This window comes from Balearica regulorum, chromosome 9 (genome assembly GCF_011004875.1).
Source record: "Balearica regulorum gibbericeps isolate bBalReg1 chromosome 9, bBalReg1.pri, whole genome shotgun sequence".
In the NCBI taxonomy this organism is placed as follows: domain Eukaryota; kingdom Metazoa; phylum Chordata; class Aves; order Gruiformes; family Gruidae; genus Balearica; species Balearica regulorum.
In genome coordinates, this window is record NC_046192.1 from 17327904 (window position 1) to 17355195 (window position 27292).

General features: G+C 54.2%; 1 protein-coding gene across 4 annotated transcripts; it reads left to right on the top strand.

Moving 5' to 3' along the window:
• The first annotated feature begins 262 nt into the window (after positions 1–262).
• Positions 263–27202, top strand: MASP1 (MBL associated serine protease 1). Of its 4 annotated transcripts, XR_012836791.1 has the most exons (12): positions 263–552; positions 2614–2839; positions 11076–11253; positions 11515–11646; positions 12113–12309; positions 12632–12779; positions 13280–13398; positions 14244–14322; positions 18824–18961; positions 19998–20072; positions 24624–26045; positions 26657–27202. XR_012836791.1 is itself a non-coding variant. In XM_075761268.1 (11 exons), exons 1-11 carry the CDS (start codon positions 332–334, stop codon positions 25517–25519), a joined length of 2409 nt encoding a protein of 802 aa, XP_075617383.1. In that variant the 5' UTR covers positions 263–331; the 3' UTR covers positions 25520–27202. The 4 variants fall into 4 exon arrangements, 3 of the variants coding, with proteins under 3 accessions (XP_075617383.1, XP_075617384.1, XP_075617385.1); XM_075761268.1 differs by having other exon boundaries at positions 24624–27202; XM_075761269.1 differs by lacking the exon at positions 24624–26045.
• Positions 27203–27292: the final 90 nt, after the last annotated feature.

Genomic DNA, 27292 nt, shown 5'->3' on the forward strand with positions numbered 1-27292 from the left:
ATCCCCGCACAGGTTTTTTTCACACGTTCTTGCCTTCTGTTTTTGCTGGAGCCTCCGACCCTATTGAGAGGCAAATTTTAGCCATCTGGCAAAGCAGCCGGGGGGGGGGGGGGGTGTGTGAAGAAAGAAAAAAGAGAGAGAGAAAACACAATGTGCATGGGCACACACACACACACACACACAAAACTCTGGAGATTAGGGAAGACAAAAACTTCGCTGAATGCCGCGGCTTTTGCTGGAGCTCACGGGCAGCCCCGCGGCGGGAGAGGAGGGAGCGGCGGGCGGGGAGGACGGTTCCAATGCAGGCAGGTCTGCCTGCGTGCCTGTGGGGATGTGGGGAACGGTTGCAGGCAGGGGAAGGCGTGACCTGCATGGAAAATGCCAGACAACTCCAGACGCACACACACATAGGCGCACACACGCTCACAAATCTCCGGACAGAGATAAGGCGGACAGCGGAGCGTTTGGAAGGAGGCAAAGCCATCCCCCACAAACCAACCAGCAATCCTCCGCGACAAACCCACCGGCAAACCCTCCCGGCAGCAAAATGAGGTGAGTACCTCCGCCACGGGCTGACCCCGGGTCCCGCACGTCGTGGTGTCGGGGCACGGCCGAGCGGGGGTGGGGGGGGGGGGGAGCATCCCGCCGGGGAAGGTTTCCCTCTGATGACCACGGCTTCGGTTTCCCCATCTGCAAGCAAACGAGGCGTTGCTCATGCCTCGGCTTCGTGCTGCAGCCCGGCTTGCGTGCCGGCATCCCGGCAGAGCTGATGGAAGCCTCGGGTGACGGGCGTGCAGCCGGGCGTACCGCTCCGCCATGGTCCATGGGCGAAAGGTGCGAGCGAGGCTGGATGTGCTGCACGGGCTTCAGGTTTCTGTGCACGCCACGGTCGTTTATCACTTTTACGTGAGGTTAAGACTTTCCTGGCATGGGAAAGAAGTTTGATGTTGTTTTGCTTCCCCTGTTTAAAGGGAAAGCAGAGTTGCACCGGCGAACGGCCTGTTCAAGTCGAGGAGGTGATGCCCATTTACACCAGCTGAGCATCCAGCCCCGTGCATGTACTCTGGCCAGAGGAGAAACAGATTTTCCCTTCACACATTTTTGTGGTTTCAGACAAACTGTCAGAAAAGGGCATGTTCAACCTCACTCTGCTTGAAAGAAAAATCGATCCAAATTTCCCAGCTCCCATTAAATTTGCTTTGTAATGAAGAGCTGGGAAAAGTGATGGCACCGCACAAATAAGCCCCAGAAATCTACTGCCCTAGTTTTGAAAGAACACAGACAGGTTAAAAATAATCCACTTATATAGCTTCAATTTCCTCACCAGCATACCTAAATCAAACCCTGATTTTGAAACTGGGTGTACGTGTACATGTGAGTAGTTCCAGCGCCTGTAATACACACCTACGAGCCTTTTCCAGGCCTTAGTACCTATTTTAGAAAGCGGAAATTTTTGTCTCTAATGGCTCTAATTTCCTGCATGTTTTTTTTTCCTTTGTGCATTCCGCTGGGTGTAAAGATCCTGAGGTCTGCTCCTCTTTCTGAGTCCCAAGCAATGGCACAGGCTTTGGTGTTTGCACCTCCAGCACAGGTGTTGCTTTCCCCTTGCACAGAGAAATACTCGGTTTATGCTCATGTCCATGCTCAAATGGAGCTCAAGGCTGGTGTGAGGTCAACTGGACTGCCACTGATTTACCTGTCCTCTCTGTCTTCCTCTGGGACAAACAAGTTGGTAATAAGTTGGGACAAACTCTTTAGGCTGAGATTTTTTTCAAAGCTGATGACTAAAGATCAGTAAGGATCTCAACTTCTGTGTGCTTCTCCATCTGGGGTGAGTGGTACCCTAAGAATTGAAGAGGAAAAGAAGAAAGGAAAAGGAAAAGAAAGGAAAATAAAGGGGGGAGGGGGGGAAGAAAAAAAGAAAAAGAAAAAGAAAAAAAGAAGAAAGAAGAAAAGAAGAAGAGAAGCAAAGCAAAGAGAGGAGAAAACCAGAAAACAGTGGAGAGTAACAAGCTGGGTTACACTGCTGGGGCCCCGGTCCATCCTTGCCCAGCTGCAAAGATGTGTGCTGTTTATTGAGAGTCAATGATCCCAATTTGGCAGGATGAGGCTAAACAGTTATGATAATAATGATACTTAGCAGTTATTGCCATGATGCTTTCATTAAACCGATTTAGAAAGCATCATTATTTTATTAAGCATACTTGTGTTTATTCTTCCATTAAACGAAGATTTGCCCATCAGAGCCCCATTAGTTAAAGGACGTGTTGCCAGCAGCTGCTGCTCCCAGAAGCATGAGAAACACCGAGCTCCTGACGGCACCCGGAGCTGGCTGGGAGCTGTGGAGGTGCCTTTGCATTGCGCATGGCGCCTGCGTCACCCACCCTCCAAAGGGACTTTCCTCTCCTGGGAGCCACATGCAGCCCCCACCCTCACCTCCATTTGCCCGCAGCTTGGCAGGGAGTTTGCTCATGGTGACACGGTGCTGCATCACCTCTCCTGGCCGTTTCAAGGGTGTGACCTTACACGACCCACTTAGGAAAAGAGACTGAGCCCTCAACAGTTGTTGGCATTGCCAGAGTTTCATTTCATCTCCTCGCATGTGTTTTCCAGGTACCCCCTGACCTGGTCCTTTTGTGCCTTGCTGCTCTGTGCGGCAGATGCCATCGAGCTGACGGACATGTTTGGGGAGATCCACTCTCCCAATTTCCCTGATTCCTACCCCAGCGACTCAGAAGTGACATGGAACATCTCTGTGCCCGACGGATTTAAAATCAAGCTGTATTTCATGCATTTTGACTTGGAGTCATCCTACCTCTGTGAATACGACTATGTGAAGGTGAGCTGTGGTATCACGGGGCAGATGGTGGCATAAACAGTCCTGTTTGGCCAGCTTAGAGGGGATAGTGCTGGAAAAGCTGGGAACAAGCTGGTTTTCCCCATTTATTGGGCACAGGAGTTGTCAGTCCAGTGGACAACGAGGAGAGCACAGGTAAGCTGATAATATCCATTGGACTAACAGTGAGCAGGACACCAGGTTCAGAGCTTAGCCACGGAGGACCAGATTTGTGAAAGTATTTGGGCACCTAATTCTCACTCAACACAATGGGATTTACACACCCATGGGCTGATGAAACCCCTGTGGCTAAACCCCCAGCCTGTGCCACTCTGATGCCAGTCACGTGCAAGGAAGACCCCTGAGTTGGGCACCCTGTGCCAGGCCATGGGTGCACCTTGCAGCCAGCCTGCATCCCACAAGGCTGTGGCTTGCAGGCTCTTGGGACACCCTGTCCACACCCCAGGGAAGCAAAAGGGAAAGGTTAGAACTGAGTTTGAGGCTGCAAATTGGGGTCTGCAAGCAGAGCCTCCCACAAGCTGCAGGGCACAGACCCAAAGACTCCTTTGGATTCAACCCATTTCATAGCTCAGGTACAAATTTTGGGGGCACTGCTGGCAAATACCTGCAGCACAAACGAGTTACGGAGGTTCCCCAGGAGCTGCCATGGTCAAAAGCACAACAGATTTCAGTTTGCTCCATTGCTGGGCAGTAACCCATCAGAAACTGCAGTGCCACAGAGCGTCCTTGTGTCTTGTACCACAAGTCTGTCCACACAGGGGTCTCCTTTGCATCCAGGACAAGCTGGGTTCTCCATATCTTTGAACTTGGTCAGGTTTGGTGCTTTCTAGCAGACCAGCAGTAGCAAGCAGGTGCTTTCTAGGCTTCCCTGGCTGAACATGCCTTACCCCATCGCCCAGCAGAAGCCTCACCCTGCCCCTCCGGTGGCAGGCGGAGGTTGCACCCAGGTCTGGAACTGCAGAACTCAGCCCTGGTGCTAGTGGCCAGCTAATCGAAATTATTCTTTTCTTCTTGCCCTAAGAAAACAAAGCAAAGATTTGGGCTTTTTTTTCCCTCTAGGATCTGTTGTTCACTGCTTTAATTTCCCCTTTGTGCTGGCACTCATTCTGCTACTAACAGCTCTCATTGAGGTTTGATTAGTTCTTTCTGCTTCTCCTGGATCTTCTCCAAGCACAAGGGCCAGGGACATATATAGAGATATATTGCTTTAAAAACCCAATAAGCTCAAGGAGCAAATTTCTTGGAAACTTTCCCCATTCCAAGCTTTACCCCTCCTCCCCCCCCATCCCCTGCTCATTTTTCCTTTTTCATAAGGCTCCCTGTTATTTGGCCATGGTGCCAACTTGGCACCATAGCTCTCCCTGCCGCTGGATTTCCATAAGAAGGCGGTATTTTTCACAGGGATTTAGATCTCAGCTGTCTAAATTTGCTCAGGGCTGTAACTCAGCTTGCGGAGCCTCCACCACAGAATTACATTTGAAAAGTGCTGAAAATGGATGGATTACGGGAGATCCGCAGGCTGCTCTGCTGGGTAGGGGTGTGATCTTGATGCTGCTAAACCATCAGTTTAGAAAATGTTAAGGAGAGCAACAAACGACTCCATGGCTATTTTCCTCCTTGGGTCTGTATGTCCATCCTCTGTCTACATCAGCGCAAGATGTAAACTCAGCTTCAGCCTGCTCTTTGACAGAGACCAACAGTGCATGGCTATAGAATATAATTATAGACCCAACACATACAGGTGCTTCTCTGTAATACTCTGCCAGTCCCAGTGAAGATGCTGAGAAAGCCACAGGTGGTATTTCTGCATTCGATGGCGCTCAGTGGATTCCCCCTCCACGAACTTGTACCATTGCTTTCTGAACTCATGGGTCACTTTAATTTCTGCAGCATCCTGTGGCAGAGAGTTGCACAGGTTAAATATACGATTATATGCCTATGAGTGTGTGTGAAGAAACACCTTCTTCTTTGTTCTGACCACAGGTCTGACCAGTGTCTCCATCAGGGTCTTCATAGTCTTGACTGCCATAAGAAGGAGGTCAAAATAGGGGCTGAACAGCCCCCACGCAAGGTGGGGACCCAGCTCAGGCCAGGCAGAAAGCCGCCATGCCCTGGCTTTTGCTTTCCTTACCTCCTTGGCTGCCCACGCGCCCGACCTCTCGAGCAGTGTAGAAAGTCATCCTGAGTGGCAAGCTCAGGGTGAGCCGAGCTGTAAATCCGCACAGATCTCTGCCTTCGGGGTGGTCTTCAGAAGGGAACAGTTTCCAGAGCTCTGAAACAATGGCTAATTAAAACAATAGCTGCTTATTTATATATATACACATATATGCGTGTGTGTGTATATATAGAAAAAGAACATGGCTCCTAAAGAAATGCTCACAGGCCAGGAGGCTTGTTTGTGCAGATGGGGATGGCAGAGAGGAGGAGCGGTACTGCAGCAAGGAAGTGAGCCAGGAGGAGCAGAGGAACAACCGCCCCCCAAAATACCCACCTGAAGAAGCCCCGTGCAGGTAGGAAGCACCAGCCACGTGCTGCCTCGGGAAGCCGAGCTCTGGGCCCCGGTGCATTGGAGACAGCCTCTCCCCGGGTTTTGGATGGCCGCCCTCAGCTGCCTGCCAGGTCCAGAGGGATGGGGACAGAGCAGCCATGCGTGCTGGGCTTTTGGTTCGCAGCCTCCACTGTGCTCCTCAGCAGCCTCTGCCTGGCTCATTGCTGTCCCAAGGCAGCTGATTTGGGGGTTCCTCATTTGCAGGGGGTCTCACTGTGGTTTGCTCAGCTCCTTTCTGGGGTCACCCAGCACTGAGCACTTGCACACAAGTCTCCAGCACTGGCCCAGAGCACCCTGAAAGCTGTGGCCGTGACCTGGAAATCAGGCTAAGTGACTTGACTAGCATCACTGAGGAGTGCAGTGGCAGAGGCAGGGAGTTGGGACATGAAATCCCAATGGAGAGCCAGAGATGGGAAATGAAATCCTGACCTCTGAGGGGCCTTCAAGAGTAAATCACTGAGCTTATTAGGGAGATCTGAGCCTGGGTCCTGTCCATGAGGTTTTGCACATCTCTCGGTCAAGCCTTGGAATGAAATCAGCCCCTGAGGGCTTGGCAGCCAGCTTGGGACCAGCTCCTTGATTGAAGTGAAGCTGGGGCCTGTGGTGAGAGGATTTCTCCCCAGTCACACCATGGCAAGTCCTTGCTGGCTCACAGTCCTTGTGGGGTTATGTCTCTCCAACCCAGTCCCTACCACTGAGTCGATTCCATTCAGGATGGCATGTGCTTGAGACCTGGCAGGTTTCAGCACATCCCACAGAGCTTTCCCTTCACTCCTTCAAGCCCAGGGGCTGTCTGTGATGGGTCTCTCCAACTGTGCATGGGGGCAGGAGAGCAGAGGGGTGTGCGACACTTTGTGTGTCCCATCTCCCCTGACATAACCCAAGTCTCCCTGGGATCCACCTCTTCGTGTTGTGTTCAGACTTCTGCCCACGTGTGGCACTTGGGACACATTTCTGCAGATCCCCACGGAGGATCTGTGCTCACCCAGGCAGGACTCCTACAAACCCCGTGTGTGGGTGCCCAGGAGCTGGCCAGGCATCTCAGGCTAAACCAGTGGCTGCAGATAAATTTGCTCAGGGGTGGCCAGGGGCCCAGCTGAGCGCAGGAGGCAGGTTCTGCCAGCCCCAGTGAGGGGCTGCTGAGGGGGAAACAGGGGTATAGGCCAAAATAGGGAGGCAGGGCTGCAGGCAGAGCATCAGCTTGTGCCACCACCCCAGGAAGCGGAGCTCGAGGAGGAGGATTATGAAAGATTTGCAATGTGATGGAGCCGCATCCCCCCGAGGTTTGGCACGGCGTTTAGGGTACATAGCAGATGCGCTTTGCACGCAGCATCCTCGGCTCACAGTGTGCCATCCCCTGCCACGGGTGATTCGCGTGGGGCAGGGCTGCATGCTGCGCCGTACCAAGCGCTGGGCAGCACTGTCCCCAGGGCCACCCTCGGTGCTTGATGTGGTGCTGGCAGGAGCCATGCAGGGCCAGGGAAGGAGCTCAGTGCTCATTCAGGGCAGTGCACGCCCATTCAGGGGCTGCAAGAAGGGTGCACAGGACCCATCTACACCTTCCTCTGCTCAAAGGAGGGGGAAAAAGCACAAATCAGGGCTTGGCGTGAACTGGGGGGGGGGGGGGGGGGGGGGCAGAAGAAGACCATCCTTTGTTGGTGCTGTTAGCCAGCCTCAGCCATGCCCCAGCGGTGTGGGGTCCCAAGAGGAGCACTTCAAATCCCAGGAGGCAGCTGGGAGGAGGGGAGGGCCCAGCGCTTTGCTGCTCACCTTTCCCATTCTGCGTGCTCTGCACAGAGGAGTCTGGTGGCACCGGCCACCCCCTGCACTGCTGGGGACCACAGTCACCCCTTGTGCAGGGGAAGGAGGAGGATCAGGCATGGTAGCAAGCCAGCAGCTCCATCAGCACCCCAGCATCCCGCCTGGGCTCTCCTTGCAACCCCAGCCCCCCCAGGGGACAGGCCTGTCCCAGAAATAGGGCATGTGGGCACAGCAACCCGCAGGACAGGTCAGGAGCCGAGTCCACAGCAGGGGAAACCAGCCATCCTCCCTTTTACCCCACTGCACGGCACAGCTGCTGTTCCTGTGGAAACTCAGGTGCACGTTTGCACACAAAAGGACCCTAAATGTGTATCAGGGAGAGGATGCCTGAATGTTGGGGAGAGGATCTGCAGGAGACCTAGATGGAGGCTCCTGTTGGGGCTGTGCCATCCCTGCTTCATTTCCAACAGTCGGCAGCAGCATCAGTCATTTTGCAAAAAGCCCCCGTTCATCTGGGTGTTGCCTTCTTGCGTGCACTCTAACTGCAAGTCGTCTCGGCAGGGTCTGTTTCATGCCCTTCCCTGTCTCTGAGCGTCTCCTCCCCATGTCATGTTCCCAGTGTCTTCAGCCCAGCGCTGCGATTTCTCTGCCTAATGAGCCATTTATATATATTACAAGTGGTATGTTTGGCCTTCATCAGTCCAATTAGTGCATTCCTGGAGGGCCGGAGGAGGGGGAGGTGGCGGCTGCGTTTCCGTATTGCGAGCTGCCTGCTCCTCTCCGGCGGCAGACACTGAACTGCCGGGCCAAATTCCCCTTGGTGTTCGTAGGGTTTCGTTAACCCACCCGCTGCAGGAGGCATCTCCGGAGCATCGCTGCTCCGGCATCCCCAGCAGCCCATGTCCTGGGGCAGCGTTTCTTTGCTGTCTTCTGCCCCAGAGGGGGAAATCAATATGGGGCAGAGGGGGATCACACGGCTTGGTTCACCACTTCTCTTAGCCGCAGCCCGAGCCAAAATGCAGGAGGACAGCTGGGGAGGGTCCCCCATTTGCCTCCATCCAGAGAGGCAGAAATGTTAACGAGGGAATGAGGACGCAAGCAGAAACAGGGAAGACGGCAGGAGGCAGTGGCAAGGGCAAATTTAAGGCACGAGAGTGTCGCTATATTTTATTTTTCAAAGGAGGATTCTTTCAGCGTATTTTTATAGGGAATTTCTCTGCGGCAATTGATATTTCCCTCAGGGACACATCTTCTCTAGTGAAAACGTCGACATCATGACCCGAGAGGGAGAAACTCCAAACAAACAACCAGGATTTAATTACCAGCCTGCTCGCTGGATGTAAATGATCTACGAAAAAGTATACAGTCCTCAGCAGAAGCAGCAAATATTAACCAAGGATGATGACCTTTCTGTTTAGTTTACTGCTAGAGGGCTGTCTCTGCTCCCCGTGGCTCGGGGCATGGGACCCATCACAGATAAGGGGCCATGGATACCTTCGGCAAGGAGAGTACGGCTCTCCCGGGCCTCATCCTGCTGCTCCAGGGCTGCATCCAGGGATTTTGGGGGCAGTGTTGGGGCTGGCCCCATGGCAGGAGCATCCTCGGGCCAAGACACGGGGCACAGGGGAGGTTTTCCCGTACTTTGGTGACACTGTGCTGCAGGTCCTGCACCGGCTGGGGCTGGAGGAGAGGGATGGGAGCTCACACGGTGGCTCGTGTGTCCCTGGAGAGGTGACAGCCACCAGCCCCGCACAGAGGAGATGGCTGGAAATTGCCCCTTCCCACAGGTTTCCTTCAGAAAAAGCAGTTTATGCAGAACAGGCTGCGTGCCGTACGCTTGTGCAGCCAAGACTGCATGTTGGGGCCGAAATGGCATTTTCCTTTGCCTTTGGTGATGGTGCTCCCGTTTTTCAGTCTGAAACAGTATTTCATTTCAAAACAATCTTTCGGATTTAGAAGAGATTCTAAAGCACCACAGTATATTTCAAAGGGATTGAAACCAGATGGATCCCAAATTACTTGTTTTCCTTTTTTTTTTTTTTTTCAGAACGCTGTTTCACACACACACAAAAATAAAATTCAACTGGGTTTTTGTCCCAATGCGGGGCACATGTTTTTTCTCCAAATTCTCAAAATTTGTCATCGGAAAGTCTCTCTCTTTTCTGGCCAGCTCCAGCATGTATGAGAGGATGGAAAATATCTGGAGGCAATGTCAAGGCATGCTGAGTTGCCATTTCCATGTTGGCTTTCCCTGGTGTGAGCGAGTTTCCGCCTGCTTGTTCAGCCCTGGGAAATTTCCCTTTCAGCCCCAGACCCTCCCTGGCCCGTGCATCCCGAGGGTCTCCAGGAGATCGGGATGCAGCCAGAGGACAGTCTCACCTTTCTGAGGCCACACAAGCCAGGGACAGCACTGCAACACCTCCAGGCCCCCCGTGGGTCCCTGAGCAGGCAGCTATTTTCCCCGGGCATGGGCTGGGGGGCTGCACGCTTCATCACGGCCTCAAAAGCATTGGCTTGGCATGAGCAGAGGGAGCTGGCATGGTGCTGGTGTCCATCACATTCCTCAGCTGAGGGGTTATTCATATTCAGATCTCCTGGGGGAAAGCAGGCAGGGTGCTGGGAATGAGCTGGGAGAGGTTGTGGTTGAGACAGGGGCTGGGGGTGGGATTTGCAGGAGAAGAAGATGGGGTCAATGCTGAAATGGTCCTGGGGAAAATGGAGAGGAAAAAGGAAGGGAAGGGGTTTTCAGGGAAAACTGGAAGGTTTTCAGCAGGTCTTACAGTGCTTGAAGGCATGGGCATAGCTGTGCTTTAGAGGGATGCAGACAGAGGCTAGACAGCATGCTGACATGACAGCAGGTCCCCTCCTGTAGCCCTCTGGGCATGTGGCTCCGAGTCCAAACAGTGCCTGGTACTGCAGGTCTGGAACCAGCCAGGGACCTGGGTGGCAGGGACAGGACCAAGCTTGTCCAAGGCAGCCCAGGGGACAGAAACACCATCCAAATTACAGCTGCTGCTTTGAGCTGATGCAAAACCAATGGGCAGGGGCTCCCCTGGGGTTCAGTGCCTTCCAACAGGACAGCCCTCACAGATGCTGCTGCCCAGATCAGCACTTGGACTGAGGGAGGAGGTGAGGGGGAGCATCTCAGGTACCAACAGAGTGGGAATGACACAGCCTAGGGCTGATTTTCACAACCCTTCTTCCGCACTGCCTGCCCACATCCTCACTCCACCTCCCAAAGAGGCTCCTTCCCTGCATCATGCCCTTACACCCCCCAGCTCCTCCCTGCATCCCAGATGCTACCTGTTCTCTCAGAGTCTGCGTCAGAGGATGACCACAGAAAGGAGCGAGCAGACCTGAGTCCCCGTGTTCATTTTGCAGAAACCATTAATTGCTTTACTGCAGTAACGGCATCTCAGAGAGCTGGAGCAGTGGGGGTCAGACCTGCCATGCTCTGAGCATCCCCAGGGTCACGTTTGGCTGCAGAAGGTGAGGTGAATGCAGCGGGAATGGCTGGAAATTGATTTTTAGGGTCAAGGCAGCACAGGGCTGAGCAGGACGGGGCACCCAGGGGTGCAGAGCTGCATCCTTAGGCTGTGGCCATCAAAGGCTGCCAGACACTTTCCCTGCCTGCCCCAGCTGAGCCCTGGCTGGGGACAGACTGGGCAAGCGCAGGCAGAGACCTGAGCTCTCAGGTGTAGAGCATGACTCCAAGCCCAGCCTGATCTCCCTCAGGAAAGCACCACGGGGTCTCCAGGCTCACAGACACCCACAGCCCCATGGAGAGAAAATTCAGAGGTGACCAGCACTGGGGAGCACTGGGGACATGTCAAACTCCAAGTGCTCAGCAGAGCCCAGGGGGCAAGCCCCAAACCCAGCCAAGTGCTCACCTGTTCTTTCTGCTAACAGATTGAAGCTGAGGACCAGGAGCTGGCAACCTTTTGCGGCAGGGAGACGACAGACACAGAGCAGGCTCCCGGCCAGCAAGTAATCCTGTCCCCGGGGCCCTACATGGGGCTTACGTTCAGGTCTGACTTCTCCAACGAGGAACGCTTCACTGGTTTCGACGCCCATTACACCGCCGTGGGTAAGCAGTGGTTAAGCCTGCAGGACCAGCTTGCTAGAGTGGCGTAACAATTTTGCTAGGATCACATCCCAGGCCAGCTTTGGGGACCTTAGCAAGAGAAATCCTTGTGTGCAGCCCTCGGGCAATATAGGACCCACTGGGTGCTCATGTGACCCAGCATGTGGGACAACTAATTTCTCAGTGTCTTAGCAAATGTCTCCACAAGGAGTGATGTGTGGGGCACGGCAGGGTGACCTCCCTTCCTTGTTATCTCCATCCCAGATGTGGATGAGTGCCTGGAGAAAAGCGACGAGGAGCTGGCATGTGACCACTACTGCCACAACTACATCGGCGGGTACTACTGCTCCTGCAGGTTTGGCTACATCCTCCACTCCGACAACAGGACCTGCAAAGGTACCACCAAGGCACGGCTCGGATGTGGGGATGGTCACACAGAGGGGTCCCTGAGCAGGCAACAGACCTACCAAGCACAGGCAAAACTGCCCTGTCTTGCTGCCAGGAGGGACGAGGTGCCTCTTGCCCTACAAACCAATAGCCTGAGACTGGAGAGTGCCCAAGGCCCACAGTCCTCTTGTGTGGGAAGAAGATGTGTTTTCTCCCATGGGCTATGCTCCTCAGTTAAGCCCTACAGACCTCCTCAAGTCAGAGAAATCAAAGGGTTTAGTCTCTGCTCATGTAGCCTGCATCATGTAGATTAGCTGGGATTAGCTTTCAGCCCAGGACCCTCTACGCCATAGGCATTTTTGGAGGTTGACTATGTGAGGGTCTCCTTGTATGGATCCATATTCAGGGGCTCCTGAGTGTGGTCAGGGCTGGGATGTGGCTGCAGGGCCCTGAGAGAGCCATGGCTGTGTTTCAGTGGAGTGCAGCGACAACCTCTACACCCAGAGGAGCGGGGTGGTGGCCAGCGCCGACTTCCCCAGCCCTTATCCCAAGAGCTCGGATTGCCTGTACCGTATCGAACTGGAGGAGGGCTTCTTCATCACACTGAGCTTTGAGGACAGCTTCGACGTGGAGGACCACCCCGAGGTGACCTGTCCTTATGACTACATCAAGGTGAGCTGGGCTCTGCACACTCCTCCTGTCCCGCTCTCCTGTTGTTTCCCCAGTGCCCTGGTGATGGGACCAAAATGGTCCCAGTCTAAATGGGGGTGGTGAAGCCAGCAGGATCGCTGTGCTCAATTGAACCCACGTCTCTTACCACATCTAATTTTCACCTTCTCAGCCAATGGTGACCCTCTTTCGGTTCACATCCCCCCCAACACATAGTTCTTAACCCACTGACCCCACTGCAGCCCCATCCATCAGCTGCAGGGTGAAGCAATCCTCAGGGATCAAGGATCCCCCTCAAGCCACCTGCTCTTCTTTCCCTTGGCAGATCAAAGCTGGCCATAGGGAGTTTGGCCCCTTCTGTGGAGAGAAGTCCCCGGGACGCATTGAAACCCAGACCAACAGCGTGCAGATCCTCTTCCATAGTGACAACTCAGGAGAGAACAGGGGCTGGAAGCTGTCGTACACAGCAATTGGTAACTCCTGCTGCTTTCCTCTATTTGCTGGGCTTGGGCAATGGGAAGGGCTTTATAAACCCTGCAGGTGGAGACCATGAGTTTGGTGGTCCATGATCCCTCCTCCAGAAAGTGTCTGTCCCAGAAATCACAAGAGAGGAATAAAATAACATGGAGCCCTTCCATCAAAGGGTGCTTTTTTTACCTATGCCAGATGGGCCCTAAAACAAGACCACGTTGCAAAGCAGTGCAGTTTGGGGCAGGATAATTGCAAAAGCTACTGTTATTAGCTCCCATCCTTGTAATGCCCAAAGCCAGGAAAAGCCCAGGACTGGGAGAAAGACCTGGATTCTTCACTCCTAGAAGAGCCTGGCTGAGCCATGTTAGTGTAGGTTAATAGCAAGAGCAGGGCAGGGATGCTCAGACCCTGCTACAGGAGCTGGGTGGCAGAGCTGGGACTCTCCATTTCCTCCATTAATTCAGCTGAATTTTGTTTTTCTTCATTTGCTGTTTATTCAAAGGAAATCCATGCCCACTGGTGCAACCACCAATCAATGGGAAAATTGAGCCTTCCCAAGCCAAGTACACTTTCAAAGACCAAGTTGTCATCAGCTGCAACACTGGATACAAAGTACTGAAGGTATGGGGTGACTGTGTGGAGCTGGGCATCTGGGTAGGAAAGGGGGGATCCTTCCTCCCAAAGCCATTGCATTTCTTGGACAACGAACACAACCCACACACGATCCTCCCCCCCTTCCCAGGGGCAAGGAAAAAGCCCCCTCTGAGAGCCACCAAATTTCCTTTCCAAAGACACAGAGGAAGAGAGGAGATGTCACTTTCCCAAGCCACCCTCTCAGCATCCCTCCGGAGCCGGCCAGCTCACAGGATGCCAGGCTTGGCACTTCTGCCAGAGAAAAAGTCAGCAAAAGCCCCGGGGGAGCTGCCAGGGCTCTGCCTGCTTCCCACCTCGGCGGGCGCTGGCTCAGCTTCCTGGGCAGCCCCACAATGGCCAGCCTCCACAGTCCAGGAGGTCCTCTGGGACTTTGGGACAGCTTCAGCAAGTCAAGGGGACCGGGATTTTGGCAGGCCCTCTCCAGGAAACAGCTGAGAACTGGGTGACTCACGGGGTGGCTGTCTTCCCTCCAAACCAGCAGCCCGCTTTGACTTCCGACATGGAGCTGGGTATTTCTCTGATCTCCTCCCAGCCTCATCCTTCACGGAGAGCTGCCTCCTTACCCATCCCAGCACCTAGAACAGGAATAAATTTCTCCAGTTCTTTTGCTTTCAGCATGCCACTGAGTTGCCGGCAACAATAAAATTAAAGTTTTTGTTATGATTTTTATCTCAGTTTTTAGCTAGAAAAGTCCTCTTCCAGGGGGTCTGGATATATCTTGACTAAATCATGAAGAAATTGACTTTTTATGGAGGGAGGACTTTCCTTGCCTTGTACACTGATTGTGGTTTTTGCTGGCATCTTCTGCACAGGATAACCTGGAAAGCGACTCCTTCCAGATTGAATGTCTAAAGGACGGGACCTGGAGTAACAAGATCCCTATCTGCAAAAGTAAGGACAACCTTCCCCACCCTGCCAATGTCCTTTTCCTGCTGAAATCATTTCATGCTAAAGGGAGCTGCCCTGCCAGAGCGGAGTTCCTTACTCAGAAACACAAGCTCAGCCAGAGAGGCTACGTAACTCTGCAAAGCTCTTTTGGCTTGTTCTTGGATAACGTAACGGGGCTCGCTCCAAATGCCACAAGCAGGAGGTTGGTGCTTTTATTTAGATTACTCATATAACTTGATTTGCGAGCTGCTTTGCTGTCTCCCTGTCAAAGAAAGAGCAACTCTGGCTCTTGAGAGCTGGCTGTGTTGGATAAATCTGGGACAGTTTGGGATAATCTGGTTCCTGATCCAAATTTCCTTCCCAATGCAGGCTACTAAGACCCAGGGCATTAGAGAGGGCCCAGATACTAACCTGGGCACTGCTCAGCTAAGTGAAAAGGGAAAGAAAAATCGCCCAGATATTTAGAAATTTTAAAATGGGAGAAAATAGGAGGAGAAAGGAGATGCCATTTGAAAGGACGGGTGATGATTTGCCTCATGTCTTCTTTCATCTAACCCAGCTCCTCTCTCAGCTCAGGCTTAGGAGATGTACGTGATAATAACTTTTCCCTTTCCCCCAAGCACCCCCAGCCCTCGGGGGGGGGGGGGGGGGGGCTCTCACTGCTGCTCAGTCTGCTGTAAGGCTGGCCCAGAGAGGAGAAAAGCAGCAAACACACTCAGAGAAGGTCCCAAGACCTTCCAGGAGAGGCAGGACGAGATGCTGTCAAGGGATGTTGGGATCCAGGCTCTCCCCATCTGGGCAGATCCTTTTTCTTTTAATGATATTGTGGATCTTACCTTAGAAGAGTATTTCTGGAGTTTAATTCATGTTTTCTCACTCACAATGGAAAATGGGAGGCTCTCAGACCTGCTAAATAGATTCATATCTGAAAGGGCTCGTTAGAAAATGTGGGGTCAGTGATGCCTCTGCCCGACCAAGGAACTCCCCACTCCTACCAGTCTCAGTACCACAGTCTCCCACTGATTTTATCCAGCTTGAGAAAAGATCAGATAAAAACTGGTGTTGCCTAATAAAGAAAAAGAACAAAAATCTAGGTAAATATTTTTGACACCCAAAAGTATTATTTTTTGGAGAAAATTGAAATGATAACCTGCATTATTCCAGCCAGGCTGGAATTGGTCCTTTCTTGTGTGATATGACTCACTACACTAAATTTCTAAGACTTTTTTTGGAAAGCCAAGAAGCCCCTAAATGGGCAATTCAGGCCTCCAAACTGCAATGCCTCCCACCTCCCCAGGATGTCTGGGAGAGACAGGGCATGAGCAAAAACGGTTTTAGAAAGCAATGCAGAAAATAGAAAACTTCTCAGCCAAGGTGGATAAAATCCAGCTCCGTGGCCTGGCGAGGCTGAACTCAACCCTGTGACAGCTTCTCCCTGTTGCTGTCCCCAGGTCGCCCCGGCTGAGCAGAGCAAACGAGTGTCCAGCGCGGCCATGGCACTGCCGGCATCCGTGGCACCCTGGCACGGCTGGCCGGGCGCTCATTAACGATTTCTGGTGTTTTGGGGGCTGGGTTTCCTGCATGGCTCTCTCTGCTCATCTACTAATTGGGCTTTCTCTCTCTGCTCTCCTCCTTCCCCTCTGCTTTCGGTGCAGCTGCAGATAGAGCCGACAACCAGACAGAGGGAAGAGCCGGCTCGGAGCAAGTGGCCGCGTGAGGCTGCACTGGCCGCGCCGCCCCGACGGGCACCCTGTCTCGATGCCACTCTCTGATCTGTCCGGTACCCAGGGCAGGTCCCTTTTGCCCCTGGCCCAGCTGCCAAAAACATCTCCGTGGCTTGTCTAACCGGCATGGCACTCTTAACCCTTCCGCGCCTGGTGCTTTCTTAACTCCGTCTGGAGAAGGGGGAAGGAAATTTGGAGTCGAGACCCCCTTTCCCACTGCCGTGCCGCCCCATGGGAAGGGTGCCTGCCCAGCCCTGGCACTGCTGCCAGGGGACCATGCGCTGCTGCCAGCTCCCGGCACGTCCTCCACATCCCTCCCTCTCCGCTTGGATGCCTCAGCCCAGCTCGGCTCCCCCTCCAAGGCAGTGGTTGCGCAAGGAGCACGGCATGGCCGCCTTGTTGTTTGTTTGTTTGTTTGGATTCAGCCTCCTGCTGCCCTTCCTCCCTGGCCCAGTGTCACAAATAAGAAACACTCCTTCCTCTCCTCTCTACGAGCATCCTGGTGCCTTTCAGACCCTCTGGGCAAGGAGGCCTGGAGGATAGGTTGGCATCACCAGCTCTTTCCTGCAGGCACCGAGCCCTGGCACCGGCGCGGGGGGATGGATGCTCCTCCGCCTCCCCTTTGCTCCCCACTGCTGGCCCAGCAGAGGTGAGGACAGGCTGGTCTCAGGCTGGTTGCAGCTGAAAGAGGTCAGAACCCGGTGTCTGGCCCCATCCATGTCACAAGAGCCCCAGGCATACACTCCTGGCTCCCTGAGGCACTGGGGGCTTCACTGGGAGGATGCTGGGATGTGGACCAGAGGCTGGGAGAGGTGGAGGAGGTGCTCAGTCCAACTCTGGTCCTACAAAGATGGAGATACTAAATGGCCCCTCACCCTTTCAGCAGGATCCAGGACACTGGTGGGGCAACACCTTTATGCAAGAGCCCATTCTCCAGGCATCAGGCCTGCCCCCGGCCCATGGGACACACAGGGAGGGGACAGGCTGTGCGGGCCAGTGGGTGCTGCCCTGCAGCCGTAAACAACCCCAGAGCAGCTGTGCAAGGCAGGCTGGTCCCCCAACATCTATTTCTTCTTCCCTGCAAGCCCCAGGATCCCCCAGCACCTTTAAGGTCCCCTGGTTGCTGGCACCGTGGCACAGGAGCACTGTGTGCCCAAGCACCATGGGAGGAGAGCAGGAAAGCTCAGGCCAGCTGGAGACCTCCACGGCTGGTGAGAGGGGTCTGTGTGTCCCCTGTCCCTCTGCAAGGCACAGGTACCCAGAGCCTCCACCCAACCTGGCTGCACCCCCACACCCATCCCATCACCTACTGTCCCTGTGGGGGGGCTGGAGGGGACCCTGATGAACAGTGAGCTGCAGCATTTTGCTATAAACCAGTCTATTCTCACCCAAGCAGTTAGCTAACCCTGAGCATCAGTACACGTCCCTGGTGCCAGCTACTGCTTCTAGTGAATTCTCTCGTCATCAGCCTGGATCATTGCGTGAGGAGTTAGGGCCCATGTCCTCGCCCCCTTCCCATCCTGGAGCACATGAAGACCCACAGAGCTCACATCCACAGGACCTGCTTTCTGCAAAGTCACCCACCCCCTACTCAACCCCTCATCTTAAATGTGGCAGAACCCAGCTGCAGAGCACTCCATTTCCCAGCAGGATCAGACCCCAGTTCCTGCCCTCCCTGAGGCAGGTCCCCCAGGACAGCGCAGGGGGAGGCTGCACACCATCACCCGAGTGTGCTGTGAACTGCCCAAGCGGTGGGGAGCCGCATCTCCCACGGGGTGACTCCTGGCTCTGGCGGATGAACTACCTTGCAGCCTGGGGTCCTTCCCGGGGTGGGTGGCACAAGCCCTATCCAGGGGAAAAGCTGGGGAGGAGAGGATGGGCAGGGCACTGTGAGGGATCTGGGGGAGAAAAGGGGCCATGGACAAGCCATGGGGAAGGGCAACAGCACCCTGGAAATCCTTCTCCCACCACCAGACCCTAAGCCCACACCAGGGATGAGTAAAGCAGAGCCAAACCTGCCCATGTCCTGGGGAATGGAGCAGGTGGAGTCTCAGCCACATCTGCTGGCCTTCCCCCTATCTGCAGACCAGCCAAGCCACACTCTCAATGTCCTTCCTCTCCTGCTTTCGCAGGACAGCCAGGCCCTAGGGTTGCTCCGCCTGAGCTGCATGTGCTTATCAGCACTGTATGGTGAGCAAGACCCAGAGCAGGAGGGATGAGGCCATGCTCTCAGCAAAGCCTTGTGCATAGAGGAGCTCCCCTGATGCACAGGGTAGGTTAGTGAATCACTACCTGCTTTTTCCTGTCCACCTCTAAAGGATGCAAAGACGTAGTCTGGGAGTATCTCCCAACAGCTCTCACCTGCCAGTGCAAGTTTCTTCCCCACTCAAAGGCATAGCAGAGAGATCTTGCACTGATGAGGTGCTCAGGAAGGGCTCCCAGCACGGGGGTCTCCACCAGCCTGAGTGGTGTTGGCCATACAGCCTGTGGGCGAGCTGTGCCACTGGTGGTCCGCAGTGCCAGACACGTGCCCTGTCTTTGCAGGGTGGCTGTCGTGGGGACCAGGCTGCCCTGCCTGGAGACAGCCTCCTGCTGCCAGCTGAGGCCACGTCAGGCTGTGTCCCCTATGTCCCTAGCAGAAGGGGATGCAGGACTATACGGGCCCTAGCTCTGCCCCATAGGACCATCATCACATGCCAAAGCCCAGCACTATCTGCCTGCTGGCTAGCTGGACACCCCAAGAAACAGACCTCAACCCCCACTTCTGTGTTGGCTTTCAGTTGCTGACTGCAAAGCGCCGCCAGAGCTGGAGCACGGCTTTGTCACCTTTTCCTCCATGAACAACCTCACCACCTACCGAGCAGCCATCCAGTACCACTGCCAGCACCCCTACTACCACATGGCCCCCAACAGCACTGGTGAGCGGTGGGGCCGGGCCGCATCCCCACGGCACGGTGTGGGTGGGTGCGTGGCCATGCATGTGTGCGTTTGCAAGCAGGGGGAGCTTGGGATGGCCGCTCTGGGATGCTCTGCAAGCAGCAGGCTGTGGATGTAGCCTACACACATTGTACCCTGCATCTGCACATCCTGGATTGTCAGACTGGCCGCATCCTACTCCACAACGAGGTAGGACAGAGTTAGCACTGCCTGGTGCATTGTCCACATATTTTGTAGCCTCAGCAGAGCAGTGTGGCTGCTCTCCTGAACTCTGCCTTCTCACCCTGCCATCTGCTCCCTGCAGCATATGCAATTTTCTGTGTCTCGGTGAAAGGAGCTGCTGCTGGAGAGAGCACCAGGTCCAGCAGCCCCAGAAAGGGCTCCACAAGGCTCCCCATCCCAGCACCCAAAAGTCCAGAGTAGCCAAAGCTGAACAGACAGCAGCTGAACAGATCATGGCAGACTGGGTTTCCACCTCATCCCCGTGGTCCACAACCACAGAGACGCCACAAGGTGCTTTGCCAAGCACCACAGGTCTCTGCACCCTTCGGACCCAGCTCTGAGCAGCAGAAGGGGTATGCATACACACCGCAGCCCTCCTTCCTCCTCCCTCAGCAGGCAAAGCCAAAGGATTTCCTCACATTCCTCTCTCCCTGCTCATATCCCCCTGCATACCCACTGGCCTCGTGCATCTGGTCCTGGCATCCGGCATGCATTAGCAGAACAGGCACTGGCAGCGTTAATGGGGCAGCAGCTCCCAGCTGGGGCTGAGGGCACAGCACAGCCCTCCAGAAGCAATAAAACTGAGGATGGTGGCATGTCCCCCACTGGGGACAGGACTGCTGCCCACCTCCCCCCCACCTCCCCAGGGAATGGAGCCCAGAGAGCATAAAAGGGCGATCACCTCCTGCTCTCTAAAAGGGTTCAAAAGGCGCTGACTGCTGGGCAACATCTCACTGCAAAAGACATCCCCTCATGCCAGGGCCACAGCCCAGCTAATGCTTTGCTCTCTTCCAGCCACCTACACGTGCGACGCATCAGGGGTATGGAGGAGCGAGGAGCTGGGGACCAAGCTGCCGTCCTGCCGACCAGGTACTAGTGCTGGGACAGCTGGTCCCGTGGCAAGGGGTGTGGAGCAGGGACATATGGCGGGGGGAATGCCTCTGTGCCAGACTTGACCTTCTGCAGTGACCCTGCTCCCTGGTGACAATGCCATATGCCTTGGCTATAGATATCCAACTGCTGCAATGGGGACAGAGGCCTCCTGCTATCCCGGCTGGCCCAGACAGAGGGTCAGGGTGCGGTGGTGGCACTGTGCAGCAGTGATGTCACCCTGGCAGTACAGGGCAGCAGTGGGGTCACAGCCATCCTGGCTGTCAGGGGTCCCCGAGCTCTCCACTCCAGCAGACAAGGAAACCAGCAGCCTCAGGCTCACTGGCCATGTTCAGCCCTCAGCATCACCAGAGATGGCTCCAGCCAAGGGCAGAGCATTACCTGCCCAGCCCCGCTGACTGTCAGCTCTCATTAGCAGTGTGTCCACATGCAGGAGCAATTAGCACCTCTCAGAGCCTTGCAGAAAAAAACAACTGCTTCACAGGGAAGGAAAAGTCCCAAGCCTTTGAGCAGTGGCAGAAATGGTTGCAGCCAGCAAGTTTCCAGGCCAGGCGCCCATTCGGGATGAAACAAAAGTCCCCGGGACATTGGCTGGCCATAGCCAAGCATGGGGCCAGGTCTGGCTGCCAGGTGGGGGGGCTGGAGGCAGCCTCGGGTGTGGGTTGTGGTCGGATGTCCAAGGACAGCTCTCCAGAGAGGTGCAGGGATCTAGCTGCTGTGCAGGAGCTGCAGCTGCATCCACCCTGGGGTTCAAGAGCTGGATCTGCCCCATGGAGGGTATCTGCTCTCCAGCCATGCTGAGTGACTGCAAGGTCAGAGGAGGGACCCCCTGAGATTCCATGCAGCCCGCGGAGCTCTGAGACCAGGGCTGTGGCTGCTCTTGTTGCGGTGACTGCTCCTTGCATCTCCCCTTGATGTTTCAGCCTGAACTAATTTGAGCTGGGAGCATATGGGGACATCTTTTGGGGCCATAGCTGCTTACATGGGCCATTTCCAGGCCTCCTGATTAGTGACAGAAGTCAGAGAGGCTTCAGGAAAATGGAAAATCCCAGAGAGAGGGTGATGCTCTCCTGAGATCGGGATCTGCAGGCAGCAGCTGGCCAGCTGCTCTTCAGATCTTCCCCCATGTCTCACGCCACCTCCCCATCAATAGAAACTCCTCTTCCAAGCCACTCTATGCCTGCCTCTGCCATTAGTGGGAGCATTTGCAGCCTGGTCAGCATTTTTGATATGTAATTTAATAGAATAAATATTTGGCTGAATGCGCTTCCTCTAAAACTATCTCCCTGGGACGGCCTTCAGTGCAGCAGAGCAGCTGGGCTGGGCTGGGATGCAGGAATTATTTGCCTAAGCACGTTTTCTATTCCTTGCAGCACTGGGAAAGGCAGGGAAGTGGAGCACACGCAGAGACACTCACCATGCTCCCTCCCTGCCGGAGTCGCATTTTTCCTAGCGGCAGATCCCAGCCACAACAAATCCGCATTAGCCGCTCCTGTTGTTCCTGCCCTGGTTGCAGGGCTGACTCTCAGCCCCGATCTCATCGCCCTGGGAGGGGTCAGACCCTCTTTCTGTGAGGCTTTGCATCCTCCCTTCGCAGCACTGGGAACGTGGGGGGCAGAGTCCTGGAACTTTCCACGGAGGATGTGGATTCCCCTTGCAGATTCAGAGGGATGAGCCCAGCACCTGAGCTGCTGCAAATCAGGACTCTTCCAGCCGTAGAAGGGCAAGCCCAAACTGGCTCCCACAACCTCCCAGGGACATCAGCACCCCAAGCAACCTGGGAGCCCCCCTCCACAGTGCTGCCACAGGCATGAACCAGCCCCACCACCACCAACCATGTCCCAAGGCTTAAGTTCACCAGGGGCAGGACTGTCCCTGCACACCTTGTCCAACCCTCTCAAAGACACCTTCAGCATGCTGAGTCCCTCCTCTTCCTCACGCCGTGTCACAGCGCCTGGATAAAGCTCCTGGAGGCAAACCAGGCAGCACGTCAGGGCTCTTCAGACATTCGTTCTGGGTCTGTTGACGAGCTGAGCAGAGTGATGCTGGTTTGGCTGCCAGAATTGTGGTGAGGGCTTGAGATGCAGGAGTAAAGTCCACGCTGCTAGGCAACATCCCACGGTCGAGCCTTCTCCAGCCACAGCTCCTCCGGGAGGGCAAATGCCATGGCCATGAGACCACAGACCTCGTGATGGGTCTCAGAGTGAGGGGTGAGGCTGGGCTGATGTCAGGCTCCAGTCCTCCCACTGGCTTTCCCCTGGGTTTCTTGGCATACTGCGCAGGAGCCGGGAAAGCAATTGAGTGGCCTGAGAAGGGCTGAGCGAGCTCACGGGGAACGGTGAGGCTGCAGGATTACTCATTTGGTCTTTCTGCCTATGAAGTGGTGTGGATCCAGCCAAATCACTCCAGAAACTGAACTGCAAAGTGAGGAATTGCAAAGTGTAGACTGCCCCTCAAGCCGTGTCCATGTCCCACCTACCAGCTCAGCTGTACAACAATGCTTTAAATCACAGCCCTGTTTTACTGCAATGCAGACTTGGCAGAAATCACAGCATCTGCCAGGTCTTCGAGATAGCAGAAGGATCCCTCCACTTAGCTTCCCTAAGAACTCTGGTAGCACCATGGTCCCCATCTGGAGCACAGATCACATAGATGTAAACCAAGACTAAGTTCTGATACTACTTAGAGTTCTTGAAGTCCCACCCTGGCTCACATGTTTTGCTGAATCCATGCCTGACTTCAGCATCTGGAGTTCTGATACAGCTTTGGGGTAGCTAACCCTGACTGAAAGCCTCCACAGTCCCATAGTGTGCTATACACAATTCTGACTGTCCATATTCACGCCCAGTGGGCAACAGCTCACTCTTTACATCAGATGAGCCTATTATTCGCAGCGTAAATCCTCCAGCCTCTCTGGAGTAGAGGTCCAGCACATTAGCACAAGCCCACCCTTTTCATCAAGAGCGCTCCACGTCCCTTTGTAACAGGGCCACATGTGCCGCAGCCCTGCCCTGACAGATACCAAGACCTTGACCCTTCCCAAGCTCAGTGGAGACTCTTTGGGCCTGAGACCCATCTGGGCTGGTAGCTAGAAGTGTGCCTATAAAGTCCATGGTCTCATGGCCAAGAGCATTCACATCTTCCTTTCACAGCCTATAGCAAGAGTGAGGAAGGAGAAGGCAGCTGGGAGGCTACTTTTTTGGAGCAAACTTTTGGAACTAACTGAGCCTTTACTACACATGACCAAACCCAGGATGGACTCCCACAGAGCTGGGACAGCAGGACCAGGGAGCTCCCAGCTCTGAAGATGCCTCCTTCACTGGTCCAGCATGGAGTCTAGTGGCTCAACTTGATTTCAGTCCTGTATCATTGCCAGCAGAAGAATGGCCTGTTCTGGGCAAGCTGCCATAACCAGGGGAGCCACACAGCCACACTCCAGAGTGCATATGTGCTGGGGAGATGCAAGGGGAGTTCGGATCCTCTGCCCTACTGTGAAGGTATTGCAGGCCCCAAAGATGCAATGATGGATGGTGCTGAGCAACGTGCATTCATCATTGCAAGTAGATTATGCCAAAGACCTGGCGGTACCTTCTGGGACAGCTGCCTGAGATCATCCCTTGGGTCTCCCAGGGTGCCATATGGGAGCAGATACCAGGACTGGGGTTTCCATGGGCACGTGGGGAAAGGAGGCCCAAATCCTGGAAACCAACAGGTTCTACTGACCCGTAGACAAGACACTTCTCTAATCTCATTGCCTCATTGTCCATAGCCACAGAAAGCATGGGACATCCAGAGGGCTTGGTATGGCTATATTTAACTCTTGGAGAGCTGGACCTATTTGTTCTGGGGCTATGAGTAAAGAAACATGCTCTGTGCTCCAAAAGTATTGCTGAAATAGCTCAGACAGCAGAGAGAGGGGCAGACCCCAATGTAGCAGGCTGGTGACAGGGGCAGCACTAGCACTGAAGTCTTCTGGATTCATGTTTAACCCTCACGCTTAAAGAAACATAGGGTGGCTTCTACTTCACAGAAGAAACTGGACAACCCAAGCAGGCTTCAGACCAGCCTCTTTGTCCATGACTAGCTGCACAAGGGCTGAACAAGGTCACCTCACTATCCTCATGGAACAGAAACAGACTGCCTCTTTTCCAGGAGGGCAAACTGCTGCCACCAGAAAGGGTTCCACCAGGCAAGGAAGACACAAAAGGAGCTGAGGCTGCCTTTAGGAAGCAAAACCCTTCAGAAGGACAGATGCATTCCTCTCCCAGACATACGTCCAAAGACTTGTTAGCATAGGGCTGGGGTGTAACACCCAGCCTGCTCCAAGCTCTCCAGGAGAAGGTAAAGATGGCAGGGAGGATGGGCTTTATCCACTAAGAAAAGGAGAAGAGTTGCCCTCTGTGGAAAAAAAAGACACGAGTGTTTGGTTTGAAGATAACCAGCCATGTGGCATAATCTACAGGGATGTCCCTTTTCATTTGTTCCTTAGATAAGTGCTGGGAGTAACTGTCTTGTCCTTTTTGTCCTCAGTGTGCGGCCGGCCAGTTCGTCCTCTGCCTGGAATCATCAAGCGCATCATTGGCGGGCGAAATGCAGAGCCTGGCTTCTTCCCCTGGCAGGCCCTGATTGTGGTGGAGGACATGTCCCGGGTGCCCAATGACAAATGGTTTGGCAGCGGAGCCCTGCTCTCAGACTCCTGGGTGCTGACAGCTGCCCACGTGCTCCGCTCCCAACGTCGAGACAAGACTGTCATCCCCGTCTCCAAGGAGCATGTCACTGTCTACTTGGCCCTTCATGATGTGAGGAACAAGATGGAGGCCGTCAACCGGACAGTGGAGAGGATCATCCTCCACGAGGAGTTTGACATCCAGAACTACAACCACGACATCGCTCTGGTCAAGCTGAAGGACAAGGTGACCATGGGGAAATACGTCATGCCTGTCTGCCTGCCCCAGTTTGAGCATGAGCTGGAGGGGCCTCACCCCAACACGCTGGGGCTGGTGGCTGGTTGGGGTATCTCCAACCCCAACATCACAGTGGATGAGATCATCAGCTCGGGCATGAGGACGCTGTCTGACATCCTGCAGTACGTCAAACTGCCGGTGGTGCTACACGCAGAGTGCAAGACCAGCTATGAGTCACGGTCGGGGAACTACAGTGTGACTGAAAACATGTTCTGCGCTGGCTACTACGAAGGTGGGAAGGACACTTGTTTGGGAGATAGCGGGGGAGCCTTTGTCATCCAGGACCCGGGAACCCAGAGGTGGGTGGCCCAAGGGCTGGTCTCATGGGGTGGCCCGGAGGAGTGTGGCAGCAAGCAGGTGTACGGTGTGTACACCAAAGTCTCTAACTATGTGGACTGGGTGGAGAAGAAAACAGGCTCCTCAGAGAGGTGGACATTTCTGGACCCAGACTTGGAGAGATGAGTGACTAAGCAGTCGGCTGCCGCAGCTCCCTTTCTTGTTGTTGCTGTTTAATGTGCTCCAGACTCTGGTCTTTCGCAAGCAGAAGCCACGATGCTCAGCACATGCCAAGCCTTTGCCAGCCCTCCACGTCATTTGTTTCGCTTGGTCCCACATCCCTTCGCTCGCGCTCTTAGAAAATGCTTGCTAGGGAGCTGGGGGAAGGGAGCAAAGGGCAGGATCTCAGCCAGTGTCCTCAGTTTGTGCTGCCCATCTCCAAACCTCACCCACACTCCCGAGGAGCCTCCCTTCACTCCAGGACAAAGGTACAGTTATGGAGGCACCATTTCCCTGCCACCAAAGCTTTGGGCCATGCACAGAGAATTAACCCCACCCCTGGGGCTCTCTGGCCAGATCTTCCTATCAGACGATGCAACTGCAGGAGCTACAGAAACAGTGCAGGAAACCCAGCTGGGCAGGCCTGGACCTCACAAGTTCCCCATGCTGTGGATCACCTTTTCAAGCAAGGAGTAGTGAGAGAGCCCTGGAGGTTTGCTATTATTTTTATTTGCAAACAAATGTCCCTGCCTGATGGCATCTCAGGTGATGTCCACCTGGCCCCAGGGATGTGAGGATGCATTCACTTAGCCCTAAACTTCACCCATGGCTGAAAAGCTAATGGCTGCCAAGACAGCACCAACCCAAATGGGCCACCCTTACCCCACCATGTGGGATGGGTGCCCCACGGAGGACACAAGGACTTGGAGCAGGGTTTGGACTCAGGGTCACACTCATCTCCAGCCACCAAAACTTCTCCGACCCTCTATCACTTCAAGCCCTCTCCACTCCTCCCCACAAACTAGTTCTTGGAATGGTTTCCAGCCATGGCAGAACTCCCAAGGAAAGTTTTCCAACACACGAGACAGCATCACATCTGCTGTACCTAAGCAATATTTCTTTTCAGCAGAATCATTTCAGATAAAATGCCCTTCCTCGAGGTTTCACGACTTCTTTAGGGGCCTGAGTAGTCCTCCATGGCAGTGCATTCCTTCTTATAAGAACTTAGTCCCTTTTAACTGCATATAAGGCCATTGATTTGGCTGATTTACAGGTTACTGATGGTGTTCAGTGTTTGTTCATGGCTCTTCTGGCCTATTGCAGGTGTCCAAGTCATTCTAGACTGACCTCAACTCACCTAACACACCTGAAGTATTCGTATCTCCCCAGCCTCCCTCCATGGCCCATGCAGACAAGTAAGCCCCACCAAGGAACAAGGTCAGGTGAGCTTACCATTCTTCAGCAGGGACATCATCTCCTTCACTTGCCAGCAAAGCCCTCGTATATCTCTAAGCAACATGCAAAAATTGCCTGCTGTCCTCTCTGCATGCCTGTAGCCTCCTTTGGGCCTGTCTTCCTCCTCCTCCTTTGGTTTTGCCATGCAAGGAAGGAGTCAACAGTGAATGAGCCACTCTGCCCTTTTGCTATCGTCCAAAAAGCCATTTGTAGAGCATATAGAGGAGCAGAAGGCCTAAGGAAGGTCAAACTTGCAGACATGCTAAGAACTGTACTCTTGCCTGTGTCATGTAACTGCAAAGTATTTTTATATATAAATATATATATTTCTTTTTTGATACTACATTCTGTAAAATATCCGTTATCATGTAAGGACGGTTCTGTGTAATCTTCCTCCTGAGAACAAAATAAAACTTTGATAGGTACTGAGTTTGTGCCCTGAGGCTTTCATTCCAAGAGGAACACGGTCAAGGCTGGTTGCTAGTCTCTGCCCTGTGCTCCCAG

What these genes read in the sequence shown, in the direction of transcription:
- MASP1 (XM_075761268.1), top strand. Translation starts at nt 332, where the DNA reads ATGTGGGGAACGGTTGCAGGCAGGGGAAGGCGTGACCTGCATGGAAAA. An exon ending in GTGAATACGACTATGTGAAG is followed by an intron (nt 2,840 to 11,075) that starts GTGAGCTGTGGT and finishes TTCTGCTAACAG; the next exon opens with ATTGAAGCTGAGGACCAGGA. An exon ending in GCTGCCGTCCTGCCGACCAG is followed by an intron (nt 20,073 to 24,623) that starts GTACTAGTGCTG and finishes TTTTGTCCTCAG; the next exon opens with TGTGCGGCCGGCCAGTTCGT.